This window comes from Aythya marila (assembly GCF_965140915.1).
Source record: "Aythya marila genome assembly, chromosome: Z".
NCBI classification, from domain to species: domain Eukaryota; kingdom Metazoa; phylum Chordata; class Aves; order Anseriformes; family Anatidae; genus Aythya; species Aythya marila.
In genome coordinates, this window is record NC_139080.1 from 20615035 (window position 1) to 20636564 (window position 21530).

At 38.6% G+C, this 21530-nt stretch overlaps 1 protein-coding gene across 7 annotated transcripts in view; it reads right to left on the minus strand.

Annotated features, from left to right (window-relative positions):
* Positions 1–21530, minus strand: part of PDE4D (phosphodiesterase 4D) — a gene marked incomplete at its 5' end in the record, with an annotated part of 636111 nt that overhangs the window by 444876 nt on the left and 169705 nt on the right. For all 7 annotated transcript variants that reach the window (XR_014319338.1, XR_014319339.1, XR_014319340.1 and 4 more), the window contains one exon: positions 7813–8048. Coding sequence is in view for 2 of the 7 variants with exons in the window: in XM_082783123.1 (XP_082639249.1) it covers positions 7813–8048 (236 nt within the window). The remainder of the gene's footprint in view (positions 1–7812; positions 8049–21530) is intronic.

The following is a 21530-nucleotide window of genomic DNA, read 5'->3' on the forward strand; positions in this document are numbered from 1 at the left end:
TCACTGCAACTTTGGCCAATTGTAATTAGAGGCAACCTTTTATTTTTCGAGCTTTCCCTGCAGAGTGAGCCATTGCAGCTGCAGGCCTTGGCAACAATAAGCAACTAAGCAGATAAGTGAGCAACATGTGAATGAAAACATTAGACTAGGAAGAATCATCAGGAAAAATGATTTAAAGAGATCACTCAGCAAATGATCAGTCTCTAAACTAACAGTCATATCAGCTACGAAAAAAAGAAAACACTCTTACTCTCTTTAACATACATCAGCAACGAATTATACAAATGCAAAAGCAGAGAAGAGAGTCTAGTCAAATTACCAAATCTATTATGAATGAAATAATAATTGAAAATTAAAATAATATTTTATCATAAAAATCCTACATAGTCAGCTCTTTCTACAAGCCAGTGACTCACTTTCCTGTAGTATGCTGGATAAACTGTGATTAAAGGCTCAAAAACAACAGCAGGATGCCAAATTGACTGAACAGCAAACTTCTGACTGAGCTGAGATACAAAAAGCAGAAGTACAGGAGGTACAAGTAGACACAAATTCCCAAGGAGGAAAATGTAAGTATCAGTTGGCTTTTCAGGAATACAATTAGTAAAGTCAATGCTCAGCTGGAGATGAAGGGTGTTGTGGTTTAACCTGGCCGGCAGCTAAACACCACACAGCCGTTCGCTCACCCTCCCCCCTCCCTCTCTGGGATGGGGGAGAGAAACAGGAAAGTGAAGCCTGTGAGTTGAGATAAAGACAGTTATTAAGACAAAAAAATGTTAATAACAATAATAATAATGATGATGATAAGAGTACTACTACTAATAACGTGTACGAAACAAGTGATGCACAATGCAATTGCTCACCACCTGCTGATCGATGTCCAGTCTAACCCCGAGCAGTCCGCCCCCACCCCACCTCAGCTAGCCATCCCGATATATTGTTTAGCATGACCCCATATGGTATGGAATACCCCTTTGGTCAGTTTGGGTCAGCTGTTCTCGGTCTTTCGCCTCCCAGCTCTTGCTGTACCCCCAGCCTGCTCATTGGCAGGACAGAGTGAGAAGCTGAAACATCCTTGCTTTGGTCTAAGCAGTGCTTTGCAACAATTAAAACATCAGCATGTTATCAGCACTCTTCTCATCCTAAGCCAAAACATAGCACCCTACCAGCTACTAGGAAGAAAATAAACTTTGTCCTAACAGAAACCAGGACAGGGGGCAACAAAATAAGTACTTGAAAAACAAAAAGAAAACAAAAGAAAATGTGGGCCTGCTGCTGAACAGAGCAGGTGATAAAATAATGAAAGACGTGGATGAAGTACTCAAACCCTTCTTTGCCTTACTGTACTGGCAAGGTCTGCTCTTAGGCCTTCCAGGTCACCTTCACTAGAGGGACATTTGAGGGAGTAGAGGGTACAACCCCCTGTAGGGAAAGATCCAGTTAGGTTCTGCTTAAGTAAACTGTTCATGTTCAAGTTCCTGAGACTAGGTGGGAGGTATCCAATGGTGCTGACGAAGTTGGTCGGTGTCCTTGTGAAGCCATGTTCTATTTATCATCTTTCAAAAGTTCAAGTGCTCAGTGGAGGTCCTTAGTTATCTGAAAAGGTCTAATGGTAAAACCATCTTTAGAAGGGAGAAGAAGACAACCCATGGAACTACAGACTGTCCCAAACTCATCTCAGACCCTGAGAGAAATATTGAGCCGCTCCTCTTGGAAGTCACCTCCAAGCATATAAAGGACAAGGAGGGGTTGGGAATAGTCAGCATAAATTCACAAAGGGCAAATCACATGTGATGAACCTGATTATCTTTCATTAATTCCTGCCTTTGTTAAAGACAAGAGAGCAGCTGCAAAGGTTTTAAAGTCTTTCACTGAAACCTTGTAGCCAAGCTGGAAAGATATGGACAAGATGAACAGGACCACAAGGCAGACAACAAACTGGTTGGATCATCAAATCCAAATGATAATGGGCAGTGGCTCCAAATAAAAGCAGCAGCTAGATAAGAACAGAGTTCCTCGGGAGTCAGTTCTGGAGACAAGACTGACAACTTTATCATATACCAGGACAGAAAGATTTCATGCATGCCAAGCACGTTTGTAGATGACACCAGAATGGTACAAGTATTTGACACACTGGAGGGCTGCCATTCACTGGACATTGGAAAACTGTAAGGATGTTATGACTTGAAACATATAAAGTTCAGCAAAGGCAAAAATAACCTCACCTCAGAGTACTATGTGTTCTTACCTGACTTTTTAAAAGTTTATCTCAAACTTTATCTGCTAATTATATAACCTAGCAGTCAAAGGGAGCTATAAGTTTCAGACTTCAGGCTCTAAGTTTTAGACATTTTCATAGAATATGAAAAGCTGGAGGAGACCCACCAGGATCATTGAATTCAGCTTCTGACTCTACACAGGGCAACCTAAAAGTTAAACCACATATCTGACAGTGTTGTCCAAATGCTTCTTGAACACCAACAGGCTTGGGGCCTATTCTAGTGCCCAACCACCCTCTTGGTGAAGAACCTTTACCTAACATTCAATGTGAACTTCCCCTGATGCAGCTTTAAGTGATTGCCTTGCATCCTATTACTGGTCATGAGGGAGATCAGCATCTGTCTCTGCTCCCCCTCATGACGAAGTTGTAGACAACAATGAAGTTGATCCTCAGTCTCCTCTTCTGTAAGCTGAATAAACCCAGTATCCTCTACCACTCTTCCTAAGTCAATCCCTCTAGTCCTTTCACCATCTTTGTTGCCCTCCTTTGGACATAATTCAATACTTTTATATCCTTCTTATATTGTGGAACCTAAAACTGTACACTGTATGTGAGGGGAGGCCGCACCAATGGTGGGTATAGTGGGGTAATCAATTCTTCTGACTGGTAATAGATAGACAAAATAGATGGGTTTAATCATTAGAAAAACTTTAAAATGCCTATTTTAAAGAGTAACCAAATTTTCTAATCAAAATTCTGAATTTTAAAAAGGATTTCAGCCTGGCTAATGATGGACTGAAGGCAGTACCTGCTGTCCTCCATAGTCTACCAGTCATCAGTTCTAGAGTATCTGCATAATGCTAGGCATAGCTTAAAATAATCTTTTTCTTTGGGGGTTGGGAGTGCTGGAGATGAGTGTGAGATCTTCCACGTGTATTAAGAATGACTGTTATGCAAGCATTCTGGTATGATACCAGCTCTTTTTCTTATTTCTCTCTAGCACCTAGTTGATGCAAATCTTGACAAACACAATTGTTTTTAAGTCTCCAAAATGACTTTGGAATACACATAGCTGCATTGATGACACTAGTCACCAGAACAAAAGAGTCTCAGAAGTCAAGGCTTGGATATCACAAAACATGATGGCTTCAAACATTCACTTGGCCTCACAACTTCCCACTGATTCTTCCCCACGTTAGAACTGAGCTTAAATGTTGACTCAGTTTACTTTCCACACTAATTTACTATGCTTTTGTTTGTAACAGACACTGCCATCAGAGTTCTACAAGACTGAGTCAGTGTGATACAACTCTAGGTTTAATGTGAGTCCAGATGCATAACAACAGTTAGGTGTTTAACTTCCACTAATAACAAGTAAACATCTCCTCTGAAAAAAATCAGTAAAATTTTCCTTGACATATTATTTCTGAAGTTTGAGGTAACCTTGAGGCTTTTGTTTTTTCCCCAAGCTCCATTTGCAGCACTGTGGCAGGTAGTAAAAGCTAGACAACAAACAGGAACCAAAAGCTCTTGAGTTTCTGTTCAGAGCTTTGTTACTGGTTTGCTCTGTAGCCTTGGCCAGTTGCACTATCCCTTTGTGCACAAGTTTTCCTATATATAAAATGAAGATAAAATTACCAGATCACTACCTGATCTCCTGAAAGCAACATGAAGATTAGCTTGTGCTTATAATGGTTTTAAAATAAAGATATGTGCAACAGAAGTGCTAAGAATTATTGTGCTATTATTCAGTATTCTTAACTGGCAGGTGAGTCAGGGAACACAGCCACTGCTGAAAACAGCCTAGATTTATGAGAAACTGCCTAAGAAGAGTTACAGCTTGGCAGCCCAGAGAGGAACTCAGGGATTCTAAGCTCAAAAACAAATGAAATTGTTTGTTTTTGTTGTTGTTGTTTGTTTCCTATTTCAGCACTGTGTAAACCATAGTTCCCACTTATTTTCATTACATACACTACCATACTAAGTTGCAAATAAATAAATCTGACTACCAGATTTTCCCCAGCTTGTATTTTAATTACTTTACACTTCTAAGGTCCGATCTACTTTTATCATCTCTCTATAACACTCGGTTCCTTAAAACAATAACAAAGTTGTTGTTTTAAAAAATATTTACCTGGTATTGTAGGTAAATAACTGCAAACTTATGGGTTAGGATTCCCACATGTCAGTTCTTTAGCATTTATTTTTTTTTTAATTTCTTACCTTGAGTACAGAAGACAAAATCTAATCATTGAATTATTGCTCTGATAGGGTACAGACGACGCAATCAAGCGGAAGACATTAAGATGCATTTTGTTTGAAATTAGGACCATTAGTCTGTGCAGCTATAGTATCAAACTTACACTGATGATGCTAATAACATCTTTCTAATATTTCCTCTAAAAACCAGATATTAAAAAGTGTAATGGTTGGTTCACAATCCGCTGTAATTACAAATTAGAAGTGCATCTCTAAATGGCAGAAAGAAAAAAAAAATCATATAGTTTTATATCAAGTTTGGGTCTGATTCCCAGTGCAGAGAGTTTTGATTTCTTCTTAAAAAAAAAAAAAAAAAAGAGTTTTTAAGCAGTACAGTGCCTATCTAATCTATCCCCACGATGAGCTTAATTTAAGGAACAAAAATATATCAGGGGAGAAGGAACACTGCAGAAAAGACACTTCAAAGATCAGCTATTTCATACATCATTCTTGCAGCTCCCAAGAGCTTCATGAACACACTAATACATACAGTTTCAGTTGTATATTCACAATATTAAAGCAATTTAAAATAAATCTTATGTTAAACAATTATAATAATCTCTCATAAATTATGTTTTAGCAAATAATAGGTAAATCGTAAAAGCATAGAATCAGGTTAGAAATACCCTTAAGATCATCAACACCAACCATCAATCTAACACTGACAAGTCCATCACTAAACCATATCCCTAAGTGCCTTATACACACATCTTTTAAGTAACTCCTGGGGATGGTGACTCCATCACTTTCCCAGGCAATCTTTTTGTCCTGGTTTCAGTTAGAACAGAATTAATTTTCTTCCTAGAAAATTAATTCTGTTCTAACTGAAACCAGGACACTTTTCCAATGTCTAACAATCCTTTTTGTGAATTAATTCTTCTCATATCCAATCTAAACCTCCTCTAGAGCAACTTGCGGCCATTTCACCATGTCCTAGCACTTCTCACCTGAGAAAAGAGATCTACACCATGCTCACTGCAACCTCTTTGGGTAGCTGTAGAGGGTGATGAGGTGTCCCCTCAGCCTCCTCTTCTCCAAGCTAAACAACCCCAGTTCCCTGAGCCTCTCCTCATAGGACCCAAGATGAACACAGTGCTTAAGATGACATCTGTCTCACCAGGACAGAGTACAGAGGCACAATCCCTTCCCTAGACCTGCTGACCACACCATTTCTGGTGCAGGCCAGGAGGCTGCTGGCTCTCTTGGCCAGCCGGACACACAGCTGTCTCATGTCCATCAGGCTGTTGACCAATGCCCCCAGGTCCTTTTCTGCCAGACAACTTTCCAGCCACTGTTCCCCAAGCCTGTGTGGCTGCAAGGGCTCATTATGCCCCTAGTGTTGTACACAGTATTTGGCCCTGTTGAATGCCATACAGCTGGACATGGCCCATCAATCTAGCCTATCAAGATCCTTCTGCAGGGCCTTCCTAGCCTCAACCAGATCAACAATCCTGCCCAACCTAGTGTGTCATCTGGAAGCATGCTGAGGCTGCACTAAATCCCCTCATCAAGATCACTGATAAAAATACAACCAAAACTGGTCAACCCCAGTTAGCCAGGACTATTGATAAATGATTGCCAGCAATCTTAAGTAAGAGTACATATTTGCGAAGTGTGAAAGACTGAGAAAAACATTTCTGGATATTTACTTTTTGGTTTTCATCTATTCTGCTGTGTTTTGTTTTTAAATAACCTGTTTAATTTCAATTAGTGTAGTTCATATCTATATAAAGCTAAAAACAGAAACAATCCTGAGACTTCATAAAAATAAAAAGAAAGAAAAATAGAGTGTGAGAGTTCATATGTGTGTTTAGGAATAGAATACATATTTTATTTTTAAAACTAAATCCACTGTCACTGGTTTTAGTTTTACACATTCCAGGTACTTAAATCACAGTACAAGATGCTTCATATTGCCATCTTTGGGTTTTTTAATTGTCTTCCTCTAGAAATATGTATTTGTAATTTACGATGTCTTTAGCAGTGAAATTCTTCCTTCTTAAAATCAATTTCTAGGACTTAATAGCTGTTCCACTTTCACCTACTCACTGAAAACTGAATCCTCCTGTCTCCTACCCTCATTTTGGTTTCCAGTTCTCAACTGCTTATTTCCACGCATTCAAAGATGATGGAGGTAAGCTGTATATCCACAGACACAACAGGTCCCCTGAATTTGTATAGTTTCATGCAGACGAAAAGCCTTGATAAGAGGATGGCTTTTCCCAGCTGTTTTGCTGGCATTACGAGCACGTAAATGGGAAATGCAGAGCTGCTTGAGAGAGCTAACAACTGAAAAATGGTTCTAAACATCCAGAGAAATTTGATTTCCTAAATAATATTCTTCCTGTAACAGCATAATTGCTCTTTAGCTAAGAAAGAATCATAAGAGCTAAAGATTGTATATTACCAAGAAACATCAAAATTATAATTGCTTCTGCTGTTGTCTTCAGTTTTGCTTCGTCTGTTTGTTTAAACAGCCTGGCACCTTCATTCAATAGTCTATAGATCTGCTGTTTCTCTGCTACTCTCAGAAATAAACTTACTTGTGGATAAATGTTGCTTTGTCCAGTTTCAAAACAAATTCTATCAACCACAGGAATGGAAGCCATAAGCAGAATACAAAGTTATCTCTAATGTCTCTAATACCCACAACATTCTTAGATGCAGAGAGGCCTCTCAGAGGATATCAATCTCTGAGTACAGCAGATAGCTATCCATAATAACCAGTATGTTTTGAGTTTATTTATTTGAATAGCCATTAAACTGTCTTTCTAATGCACATTTGAATCCAGCCTCATGAACAATTGCAGTCTCTAGAAATCAACAATCACCTAGACTTTTTCATAGGCTGTAAGTATTATTTTTCACTCTGCTATCTGACTTTCTACCACATCAGGCACATACATACTTTTTTTCATTTGGTGTTCCTAGAGGTAACAAAATCTCTCCAGTATCTCCTGGGTATTTCACAGTTTATACGGGGCATCCCACATACAATTCAAGTTTCAAAGACCAATATCCTGAAATCCAGAAAGACGAGCAATGTGAACTGTTACCCTTGCCTCTACACTTACTTTCCTTCCAGATCTCTGACCAATCTTCCCTCCATGGATAGAAAACAAACAAAAAAAAGAATAAAATCAAAACACCAACCTCTCTTTGAACCTTACTAAATGACATTGTATTCATCTCTCAAAAAAAAAAAAATAATATAGACTTTCATATATTTATTAAAGGAACACCGAAAATAATCTTCTATCCTAAAAGAAGCATCTACTGTCCTGCACTTACCAGTGAAAACGTCAAATCAAAAAGAAATTCCTGGACTTTACCTGCTGGACTCTGCAGATGTAATGGCAATCAGAGGAGGAATCCTCAGTGGAAGAGTTGTAGGTCTTGGAATAGTTTCAGTATCATTCTTTTTATCCCAGTCTGCCTGTTCTAGCTGCCTGAAAGCCAGAGGGGGAAGCTGGATGTTACGGGATGATAATCTCCGCACAAGATAGGGCTCCATTCCCTGGAAAGACTCTTCTTCCTCACTGCGGTGATGGAGTGTTTCTTCGGAAACCTATGATCAGGTAAAAAAAAATCCATCATGTAAGAAAACAGCCATAAGGTCAATTTAATTGCCCCTTTAATTCCTTTCTGTAAACTTGTTTCTTATAAATGTTACACTTCACTATCATTGTTAAGGAGATGCAAAAATGTGAAAACATACAATAAAAAAGTTCATAGAATCATAGAAAATCTCGAGTTGGAAGGGATCCACAAGGATAATTGAATCCAACTCCTGGCTCCACACAGCACCATCTAAAAATCAGACCATGTGTCTGAGAGCATTGTACAAACCCTTCTTGAACTCCAGCAGGATTAGTGCTGTGACCTGGCCCCTGGGGAGCCTGTCCCAGTGCTCGACTGCCTTTCGGTGAAGAACGTTTTCCTAACACCCAGCCTGACCCCACCCTGTCCCAGCTCCATGCAGTTCCCTCGGGTCCTGTCGCTGTCCCTGTGCCTCTGCTCTCCTCATGAGGGAGCTGCAGCTGCCATGAGGCCTCCCCCTCATTCTCCTCTCAAGTGACTTCCACTGCTTCTCATACATCTTGCCCTCTAGACCCTTTGACATCTTTGTATCCTTCCTTTAGACTCTCTCTTAGTTTTATGGCCTTCTGTAATGCCCAAAACTGCATACAGTACTTGAGGTGAGGCTGCATCAGAGCAGAGCGGGTCAATTGTTTCCCTTGACTGGCTAGCAATGATGTGCTTGATGATCCCCAGGGTATGGTTGGCTGTTTTGGCTGCCAGGGCACACTGCTGGCTCATGTTCAACTTGCCATCAACCAGAACCTCCAGATCCCTCTCTGCAGGGCTGCTCTCCAGCCTCTTCTCCCCCAGTCTGTACATATTTCCAGGGTCGTCCCTTCCCAGTTGCAGAATTTGGGACTCGCTCTTGTTAAACTTCACATTTTTGGGGACTGCCCAGCCCTCTGATTTGTCAAGATTTCTCTGCAAGGCCTCTCTATCCTTGAGGAAGTCAACAGCTCATTCCCAATTTATTTTTATCCACAAACTTATTCAGTATAACTTCAAATACTGCATCCAAGCCATTTATGAAAACATTGAAGGGAACTGGCCCTAAAATGGAGCCCTGCAGAACCCCACTAGTGACAGGCTGCCAGCCTGATGTAACTCCATTTACTATAACCCTTTAAGCCCAACCCAGCAGCCAATTTTTCACCCATCACATTATGTATTTATACAGGTGTGTTCTGGACATTTTGTCTAGAAGGATACTCTAAGAAACCGTATCGAAAGTTTTGCTGAAATCCAAAAAGATTACATCAACTGACTTCCTTTGGGTAACCTTGTCATAAAATGAAATTAAGTTTGATAAGCAGGACCTTCCCCTTGTGAACTTGTGTTGGCTGTTACCAATAACTGTGTTGTCTTTCAGGTGTTTTTAAGTAACTCCCAATATAACTTTTCCATAAATTTGCCAGGCACTGAAGTGAGACTGACAGGCCTGTAACTACCAGGGTCTTCTTTCTTGCCCTTCCTGAAAATTGGAACAGCATCTGCCAGCTTCCAGTCAACTGAGACCTCTTCACATTCCCAAGACTGTTGAAAAATAGTTGAGAGATGTCGTACAATGACTTCATCCAGCTCTCTGAGTATCGTGGAAAGAATCCCATCAGGCTCCCTGCTGAAGCAGCAAGTCCTGCACAATTTCATGACTTGAATGATAAACAGCAAATCTATCCTTACTGTAGACGTGGTTCTCCATATGAGGGCACCTGGGCTGTCTGAGCCCATTATCAGTGTTGAAGACTGAGGCAAAAAAGGCATTAAATGTCTCTGCTTTGTCCATGTCCCTGTTTGTGAGGTGACCATCCTCATCAGGTAATGTATCAATACATTCTCTGGTCCTGCTTTTGCTTTTAGCATATTAAAAAAATAAATAAAATAAAAAAATAAATTGTCCTTTACTGTACTGGCCAGCTTCAACTCTAGTTGGGCTTTGGCCACACAAATTTTCTCCCTGCTAAGGTGAACAGCATCTTTGTTGTCCTCCCATGTCACTCGACCTCACTTCCAGTGGCCATACGCTTTCTTTTTCCACCTAAGCTCTGAGAGAAGGCTTCTGCTCGACCAAGACAGCCTTCTGCTTGACTTAAAACATTTTGAATTGCCTGTTCCTGTGCTCTTAGGAGGTGTTGTTATGAGGTGGTACCTGAAAAGCAACCAGCTCTGATGGACCCCACCACCTTTAAAACCTTTTTTCCAGGGGACCTTAGTAACTAGTAACTAGCCTGATGTCTGCTCTCCCCAAATGTTGGGTTGAAGTTTTGGTGGAACTTTTCCTCCTATCACCAAAGATTTTAAACGCACCTACTTCATGGTCATTACGGCCAAAATGGCCACCAATTGCCACTTCACCCAGGAGACCCTCTCTGTTTAGATGCAACACATGTAGGAGGGCACCTTTCCTAGTTGGTTCCCTTAGTACCTGTACCAAGAAGTTATCATCAAGGTGTTTTTGGAATCTCCCGGACCTGTTTGCATCATCTGTGTGAAACTCTCACTTCATGTCTGGCAAGTTGAAGTCACCCATAAGGAAAAGGGCAGCTGATCTCGAGGTATCTCTTAGTTCCTTAAACAATAATTAATTGATGCTATCAACCTGGTGGGATTGTCTACAATAGACTTCTACAGTGACATCTCCTTTACTTGCTTGTCCCTTAGCCTTTATCCAGGGGCTCTCAACCATGTCATTGCCAACTGCAAGCTCTGCACAGTCCAGACCCTCCATTACAAGCAGTGCCACACCCCTGCCTCGCCTGCCCTGCCTATCTCTTCTGTAGAGCCTATAACTGTCCATCGCAACACACTAGCTACAGGACTCATTCCACAAGCTTTTGCTTATGCCAATAATATCGTAGCTCTGGGATTGAGCCAAGGCTTCTAGCTCCTTTCGTGTTCCTCATGCTGTGTGCACTGGTGTAGAAACACTTCAAATGCACTTCATTGTACCCAGCACATCATGGAGCACACTGAAGGATTCCTTTTTCACACAGTTGCTCAGATTTTGTCAAGCTGTTCCATAGTTTATCACTAGCGGGCCTGGTTTTATCCCCTTCCCCCTTCAAATCTAGTTTAAAGTCCAACTGATCAGCCCTGCTAATTCCTGTGCAAAAATCCTTTTCCTCCTCTGAGAAAAATGTAACCCATCAGGCACTAGCATTTTCTAGCATTTAAGTAATTTGGTGCTTTAAAAGCCAACACGAATCTAATTTAAGAGGAGATAAAGACACTGCTACCTAAAATATGTACTTCTACCTACATGGGGGACAAAGTGTTCTGCATTAGACAAATTTCTGTCCTACAATATGCTTGCTTCCCTGCAGATTGTTTACCTTTGGAGCAAGTGAGAGTCTAAATAGCGATCACAGAAAAAAAATAGTAGTCAGAGATTGTAACTATGCACCTCTAGATTGAAAAGAGGAAAAAAATCGCCCTAAGCTCTCTTATTAAATTATATTTAAAAGATGTTTCAACTCCCGCCTTTCTCTCTTGCACACAATAATTTCATGCTAATAGTAAGTGATGAGCACTTAAAATAACCACTGCAGTCCATGGAAAAGAGTGAATAATTAGAACTTCTGAAGGTGTGGCCCTTACAAAATCTTAAGGCAAAACATCAGTAAACATTATTTTTAATTTAATCATCTAAAATGCTGGTCATATTTTCTGGGTCATGGATAGCCAACCTAGGAAAGAAAGCTCTAAACTATACTTACTGAAAGGGAAGAAAAATTCTTCAGAAAATTTTTGGAACCTCCAAGAAAGCTCACCATTTTAAGGGAAAATTTGCAAAGAATTACTTTTCTAAGATCTTCTGCAAATCCTGTTGAAATAATGAGAGGAAATTGATTTTTCTCTCCATGTCTTACTCGGTCTCTTACCACCTCTTGAAAAATTCCCCAGCATAGATACCACTGTGTGCAACTACAGCCTTGATGACAGTCCTGCGGGGAGGTTTAGGTTAGATATTCAAAAGAACTTTACTGAAAGGGTTGTTAGGCATTAGAATGGGCTACCCAGGGAAGTGGTTGGGTCATCATCCCTGGAGGTCTTTAAAAGATGGTTAGATTTAGAGCTTAGTGATAGTGGAGGACTTGTTAGTGTTAGGTCAGAGGTTGGACTAGGTCTAGACCTTGGACTAGATCTTGGAGCTCTCTTCCAACCTAGATGATTCTGTGATTCTGTGAAGATGTTATACTTCTAAACTAAAAATGTGGAATACAGCATACATGTATATAGCTGTATACTATTCCATGTAGGTCAGGTATGAATAGCCTCAGTCCCAGTACCTGGCTTGAGACTGCTACACTGCCTCTGCCAACTCTAATTGCCTCTGCCAACTAGAGTTCATATGTACAGTATGGTCAATATGGCATACTATGGCATGCCTGTGTTACAATTGCAGTTAAACTTATAGCACAGGCATGGCCTTCAGTCTTTGCTGTTTCATGAGGACTGATGCAAGGAAAGTTTGCATGGCAATGTGTCTATTTTGTGCACATAAGGAGACCTATTAATGAACCACCTTTCACGATGAGTAACATTAATATGCTCCATTTATACTTGGAGCTTGAGCAGTTGCTGTGAGCAAACTATTTCTAATTAGATTTTTAATCATAAAATCTAAATTTATAATTTAGCTATTTTTCTTAATCTAGCTGTAATGTAGTTTAAGAAAACAAGGATTATAAGATGGTGTGCATTAATGCATGTACTCTGAAGCAAACCCACAGCAAAATCAATCACTGAAAAAATACTGCATGAATTAATGTGTTATAGTCATCCAGGGAGAAGTTTAACTTCAGGCTTGTATTTTCAGCATGTGCATAGTGAATATCCAAGACAGCTGAATAAATTAAAAAATAATAATGAAATTAATTATAGCTCTGCAAGAAACAAACAAAAAAAATGCTGATATAAGAGGTAAAAGTAGTCTATAACAAGAGATTATTTGATTCACTTCAGCAATGAAAAACAGTTGATTTTGGGGCAGGTTTAAAAACCATAAAAATCCTTCAACTGCAGCAGCTACAGACGATCAGAATCAGATAGCTGAAATGAGAAAGTGAACTCACTGAACATCTTCATTGACTCATATGGAAAAAACAAAACAAAAAACAAAAAACAAAAACAAACAACAAAAAAAAACAGACAGGTAGAAATGTATGGCATAATGCAAACTACCAGGGAAAGGGAAGAATTCTAGCCTAAATATTAGGACTGAGCTTTTAAGAAATCAAACGGTAATCACCTAATGCATATTTTAATTAGATGTAAAGGGAAATTAAATACATTTCTGGAAAAAGAGGTCACCCATTGAGGTACGAATACTCAGGCATTTAAACTAGGAAAAAATGATCACATTGATTTTATGCATTTCAGCAAAGCAAAAGAAAAATATGGATTGTTAGTTAATGCCTTATTTGTGTTGGAAGGAGCATTATGTTTACTCACAGAATCATAGAAATGCCGTTTGGAAGTGCCCTCTTAAATTGTCCAGTCCAACCACCCACTCAAAATGGGACTATCAGCAACACCAGGTCACATCAGCTATGGCATTGTCTCAGGCTCAGAAACCTCCAACAACAACAAAAAAACAACAAAGATCCTCGAACAGACATTCTCTGGCTTCCATGGATAACCTGCTCCACTACTGCACCACATTCCTGATGAAGATTTTCCTGATCTTCAACCTGAACATCGCAATTAGGGACCCTTGCCCCTCATCCCTCATTTTACAGCATGCCACTGTCAAGAAGAGCTCAGACTTGATGTCTTTTGCAGCTACGCTTCAAGTAGCTGTAGGCTGCTATTAGATGGCCTTCCCCTTCAACACAGAGGACAAAATAAATCAGCTCCCTCAAGCACTCCTCACTGAGCGGGTGCTCTAGGCTCTCACCATCCTGGTAGCCCTCTCCTGGGCTCCCTGCATGTCCCTTGCTCTGCTGGCCCCAGTCACCCTGGCATGCAGTATGCTTTATTTATGATGAGAAAACACTGCTTGGCTGATATACACCCTGCAATCCACTGAAGTCCCCAAGTCCTTTCAGCAAGGTTGTGACCCCATCAGTCACTTCCCTGCCTGTGCCAGTGCTTCAGGTTATGCCATCTGGGTACCAAACTCTGCGCTTCAGCATGGGCTGTGGTATCGACTGCTCATGTCAATATGCTCATTACCAGCTGCCAGCCAGATGCTGAGCAATCATTCTCCACCATTTGATCCTAGCAGTGGAACTATCTTTCTGCCCAGCTAGCAGTCTTTTCATCCAGCCCAGATTTCCTGACTTGAATCCAAACGAGTATTTTATTAAGAGTATGGTCTGTTCAGGGAGATTTGCCACACTGAAGAAAAAAATATAACAAGTTGCAAATTCAGGACTCAATAATCAGGAAATTCAGAATATACGTGAAGAAATAAGAATATTTTTATTATTTATTCTTTTATATAAGGAATTTTTATTTTACAACGTTTTCCTAATAAGATATTCGGGGAAATGTTGGTACAGAGTGACAGACATTTGATGATGCAAGGGCCTCCAAAGAGAGATCGAAAAGAAACAATATAAATCTTTGTATGTATTAGAACAGGATATAGCTTGCTGAAGACAAAGGAAATTCTTGTTTGGATCTGGACTATCTTGTTATCAGGACTAGGAGAAAGTCAGATAGAGGCCAAGAAGCTTTCATTTGCATACCTTCATGGAGATTGGACAGGTCACATGTATGAATGTATATATACTTAAAATGTTATCACCGTATGCAAAACACAAAAGTTACTAACAAGATTGTTAGAAACAAAAACTGAAACATTTAATTACAGAGTATGAAGCCACATGACAATAAAGAGGATACTTTTATGAACTTGTAATTACCAGATGGGTAAAGGTAAATAGCAAACAACGAAGCATCACAAGGAGTTGTAATGGACTTGACTTTTCAGAAATACATGAAAAACAACATAGCTGATGTTGGCCTTGTTCCCACTGCCTTTATTACATTTACTCAGGTATAAAAATCGAAGCCACACCACAGCTGCACATAAAAGACATTTTCAGCTCCAACACTCTCTGATGTAAGACATGAACGTCAGATAGACATATTGTACACATATAAAAATTATCATATACTACATTAATATCTATGTCATGAGACTATCATCATGATAAAAGAAAGAATTTGGATTTATTAGATTAATTAGATTAATTAATTAGATAAATCAGAATGACCGGTTAAACTTTTTACCTGGTCCTTGACTGCTCTTCACTTACAGAACCCAATTCTTAAGTCAGTTTCTAATGTACACCCCACAATCACTACACAACAACCTTGGCAAGTATTTAAGATTAAAAAAGCAGAGACAAAAACCCTGTCAATATATTAAAGATCCCTCCATTGGTTTTCTCACAGACAGATAACAAAGGTAGCCTTTGCTTGTCCCTGGTTCTTTTTGTGACTGCCTGTTATCCTGCAACCTGGATTTCAGTTAGCCACCCCAAAAATCTTCTTTTTAAAAGACGCTAGTGCTTTCATAGATTCACCCATAATGTCAATAACTTGATTAGTCTCTTCTGTTATTAGTCCATAACTGCTCTATAAAGCACTTTCAATTGCTTCTTTCACTGACTAAAAGATAGCTATAATATCTAGTAAGCTCTGCACTTTTTTTTTTTTATAGCCAAGAATCAGAGAAATAAAGAAATAAACTGAAAAAGAGCCTCTCATTTTGCGTAATGAAGTTGGGTAACACAAGTTTCAGAACACTTCACATTAGCTTGCTCTTAACATCAAGTGCATTTTCCTTTAAATTTCATTTTCAAGATTATAGCATGTTTGCAGGTAGCACTACTGGTTCACAATAGTAATGTTTAGAAAACAATAAAAAGATAACTGGACAAAAAGTTTTCCTTAAGCAATTTATTTAGTGTTAGATAGTAGTTCTGTGGTCTAACCAGGATCAGAAACAAATTTCTCTCAGAGAAGAGTCTATTAGTTTAGCTTTCAAACCATTGTTTCACTCACTCCAAACCTTCCAAAACTTTTGCTCAATATCTTTCAAATTCTGCAAAACATGGAAAGAAGACTATGGTTACAATTACTACACGGTCCTTACTGATTCCTACGAGCAGCTTTTGCCTATAAGGTGAATGAAGCAGAAATTATGTCGAAGAGAATATACGATCATCTCATTATTTCATATCATACTATATGTACTGCATGTCATAATATAAGCACAGTGACACAAATAAACCATGGATAGCTAATTCTGACACTGCCTGATTTCTGGGTACTTGGCTTTCTACCTTCATGATTTTTATGACAACTTTGGCACATAACATTTAATTTTCTTTCTGAAAAAGATGGCACATTTCCATCTTGGGGAGTGACACTGACACAAACCTCATTCCTCTGCTGAGCTGAACCTTCAGGTTGACCAGAAAAACAATGACGTGCAAGAAAATAAGTTGTTAGCTAGTCTATTATTTAGACCTGTAGCCACTGTGAAACAGACACTTTTCCAGCAGCTCCTCCAGAGATTGGTACATGGGAAACCATGAGACTCAAGGACTACTGATTATTTATTTATTTATTTATTTTTCTGTCAGAGCCCTGGATTCTGTTTCTGGCCAAGTATTTAGTTTTTTCCTGCTCTCTTATTCCAAGACAGTCCCTCCTTCCCAAGCCTCTGCAACATGTTGTCATCTTTGGTCAACGTTATGTTTTGCAAGGGACTATCACAGCTTTACATAGCAGAAATGCTCATACAAAAGGTTGAAGAGAATGCACAGATGGTAATTTCTTCTTGGTGAGGCATTACATATCCCATGTCCTACTCCTCCCACTCCCTCCAGAGAAGTAGCCAGAGAGGTTCAGAAGCATCTTGCTGCAGTGGCATAGCTGAGTAATAAAGAGGTTACAGGCTCCTGGGTATTCCAGTACCATGCATTTTCCACAGAAAAGGATGTTTTCTACACACTACTTTTGCAACCTAAACTCAGTTTTTCCTCTACTACCTTAAAATCCACTTCCACTATACACATTTGTCTTCCTCACTCACTTTTCTTTTTATCTTCCCCAGCCTTTTGCTCCAGCCCATTTCTTGAATCGAATAGGATAACTTTATATTTTCTCAACATCAGCTGAAGGGCTCCCAGAGGAGCCATTCCGTGAGGAGACAGACAAATGCACAATTGATTTCTGTTATTTGCTTTGGCATCTATACTGGTTCTGACTGGGATGGAGTTAATTTCCTCCACAGCAAACCATACAGTACTATGTTTGAAATCTGTGATGGAAACTGCTGTTTTATTTGTTGCTGAGCAGTACTTAGACAACAGCAAGACCTTTTCTGTTTCTCATGCTGTACCCCCAGGGATGATGCACCCTGAGGTGGGCCTGAGAGGCCACATCCAGGACAGGTGGCCAGAACTGACCAAAATACCATACCATATGGCATCACACTCAGCAATAAAACCTCAGGAAAAGGAGGAGGAAGAATACAGCAATCAGAGTTATGGCATTCTTCTTCCCAGCTCACCATGGTGCATAGTGAAGTGCTATTTTCCAGGACAAAACAGGATTGAAGAATACCCTTTATTATTATTATTATTATTATTATTATTATTATTATTATTATTATTATTATTATTATTATTATTATTATCATTATTATCATTATTATCATTATTATCATTATTATCATTATTATCATCATCATCATCATCATCATCATCATCATTATCATTATTATCATTATTATCATTATATTTTTTTCCCAAAGATTTACATTATGACTATCCTGATGCAAATTTTCACAAGGATGGCAACAGATGCATCTGAGGTCTAAAGTATGAGTGCAGTTATTTCAAAAAAAAGTTTACCATCACATTTTGATCAGTGAAAATTGACTACTTCTTGTTAACAGTTGAAGGATCTTCGGCTAGAATTGTAAAAATATTTATCCTAAGAAAGACAACTGAAACAGGTATGTTACCAAAGGTTGCAGCTAAAACTTTCCTTGGTCATAAGCAACTTAAAACAGTATTCCATTAAGAAGTTGTTGGGCAAGTATAAGAACAGCTAATGCTGCCAATTAGAACAAAATCACTAAGAATGACAAACAAGCTTTGGAAGGGCAAGTATCTGACATGCTACATAATGTCATCCAATACCATAATTGCTAATAAAAACAAACTCCAATAAACAGTACTGCTGATGACATTTCTGATCTCTGAGAGTGTACACAAGCGAAAAGAAAGTTCCTGTAAGGTGTTTGCTAATGAAATCAGTCAAAGAGAACATTTTAGGCTTTCTTTTTTACATTAGAGGTCTGAGAGACCCTCCATTAATCCCTGCCCTGTAACCAGTTAATTGAATTCTAGGACGTGACATCCTTTTAGATACCAATTAACCTACTTCAGCTCTTTTTGTAAAGAGCATATTCCAGGCTGGGTCATTCAAAGTATCTGCCTCCTTATTCCATTTCTTCCTGAAGTCCCTCAGCTAATAATGATGAATCATTTGTTGGCTAAGCTACCCCTCATAAGATGATTTGCTAGCCTTCTAATTAGCAGGTATGTTTCTTAGTTCTTACCAGTAATTGCTCATTACTAGGCATGGATTTCTGTGCAACAATAAATGATTGCAAGCTAAGGAACAGAAGTCAGTCACATATCACAAGCTTGCTGGAAAAACAAAAACAGCTTGAGAGAAGGCAAAATCAAACAGCCCTGACATGGAAATATAGATTTTTTGTTGTTTTTGCCATTTCACTGCAGACCTCTTGGCAGACTTAACAAGATTATCTGTTTGTCACCTACCTTAGCTTTTCTTTGAAAAACATTTTTTATAAGTATCACAGTGTACATCTCTAACAAAGCAGTTGTGTGGCGCCAGTTGTTGAATCATCCCTAACCAACCCACCCTGACACACCCTCCTATCCTTTCCCATCTGCTGCTCAGTCTTGTGACGTGGATCAAATGACTGCTGACATCTTTAAGTTTACCTATTCTCTTCCAAGAGCAAATAAGGAGACTTCCAAGTGCTTTAAAAGAAAAAATAATACTGCAGTCACTCTTCTAAAAACTTTGACACACAGCACTGTGCTCTTTAAAAAAATACTTACCAGGAAAAAAAAAAAAAAAAAAAAAGTAGTCTCTTAACCTCTGTATATGCTCTCACATTACCATGTCATAAAACACATTTATGCCCACACAACAGCAGAACTATTCTAGAAGGTAGCTAAAAAATAGATAAAAATAATCATCTCAGTTTGTTTGCAGCCCAGAGGCATTCTAAACGCCAAAGAACCAGAGGCCACAACGAAAACTCAATTTGGAGGTTTGACACATGAGGGAAATAGTTTCTGTTAATGAATGATGCAGTTGTTTCTAGTCCACCTACAAAACAGCTTCTTGACTCAGCTCTTTGGTTGGCCTGAGTCAGAAAATAATCACATTTAATAATTCTCCTTACTTCTGTACAAAGTCATTCTCTCATTTACACTATTTTCTTTAGGTAAACTTCCCAAATACCTGGTTTATACTCTTAGTTGGAATAGATAGTTATTATTACACATCTTACCAGAGGCTGACACAGTAGTATTTACTACAATTTAAAGTATTTAAATAGTTCACCTAAACAGATGGTCTAACATGTCTGTTTTAGATGCCAGCACTGTATTTACAAGTCACAGAGAAACAGGTGCTGACTTGACAGTATTAATACCTGGATTTTCTTCTCAGCTTTAATGTGGATGTTCTTTTTTACACTGGCAACTCTATCACAATCACTATGCCTTAGCTTCTATACCTAAAGAATTGATATAACAGTTCTTGTCCAGCCACTAGTGTGTTTGACTCTAGCACTGTTTATTAACATAGGTATTTTAGATCTAGATTAAACACGCTATCCTTCTTTCAGGCAGCTCTCTATTTTCCACTCCTATATATTCTCCACTTTTTCCTCAACAATAACCATCTTAATACTTTGAAAATATAACCAAAGAAGGCTGTATTAAACCAGTAAAATGTTCTTGCTCTTGGATTCTTTAATTTTTATTAAAAAATAAATGAGCCTATATTATTCACACACCATTTCAAGACTCCATTTCAGTGTGACTAGATTCATTGCTGTTCATTATTTGCAATATGGAAAAAGAGAAAATAATGATGATTCATACGCTTAATCTCACAGTTACATAAAATGAACTTCTACACAATCAGGCAATACCTTCCCTTCTTTGCCTGTGATGCAAACATTTTTAGTGGAAAAACACCTCTAAAACATGTCCAAGATAATTCTGTTACTATATCTTTCTTTGAGTAGTTTGAAATAATTATACACTTTAAAATGTGGTTACGTAAATCTCAGTACACGTTAAAAAGTATTGATGTACATAAGAAAATAAACAGTTCTTACTAATGGTATAGTTAATTAGATGGAGATAGTGGAATTGTTAATGGTGCAAAAAAAAATCCATGTTTATTTCTGTTTTGCACTTGCGTGGATGAAAATGATTTATTCAAAGCAGAGGAAGAGGAAACACTTTCCAGACCATTAGTATGGACAGTTTTCTAAGAAAACTTCAACTCTGCAGATCAAATTGTTTCTGCTGAAAAACTCTAAGATTAAAGTTGGCTGACCACTTTAGCCCTTCTAACAGTAACAACTCTTGGAAAGCAAGGGAAGTCCTAAAGGACTAGAAGAACAACTTTTGCATGACAACAAATTAGATGACCAAAATTCCAATATAAGAGTGAAAATATAAACTTCGTAAAAGGAAACAAATCACATTAACGTAAAGAAATAAAACATTAACATAAAAATATAAGAACACAGTGAATCTGATTTTCTACTAAACCACTGACACAAAATGATGATAAAATCAATGCTATATGCATATGAATGTCGTTGAGGCAGAAAGCCTGTGAACTTAACAGGGTCCTAAGCTTTATTCTTGGGTAGGTCTGCCTCAGAGGTACAAAATCCAGGGTATTGGCCTCAGAACAATCCATTTCCAACATACTCAGCCGAGGTATTCAATTATTAGATAGGCTTTCCTAGTTTTGCAGTAATTCAATCAGAAATTTTCCTACAAGCTCTTATTTTTTACCTTATGTGACTAGTTTTACAAAGTTTTTGAAAGGATTAACAGCATGACTGCAGTTAGTCAGATGCTTGGCAATGAATAAACTAATTAATTAATAATGGCAATAATAGTAACTACAACAACATTCCAAAATCCAAAACTAAGAAGAAGAAAAAATCCACCCAAAACCTCAAAGTGAGTTAGTCAAAGTCATGGTAATGTTGTGAACAGTTTGGTATTTCAGATCAGCTCATATAGGAGATTATGCCAAGAGTACTGAACTTTCCACTGTACATATAATGAAAGTATAAAGTTTTAGGTTTTGTGGGTTTTAGTAAGTCAGAACTACACTAACTGCAGCTTCACCATGGATTATCAATTGC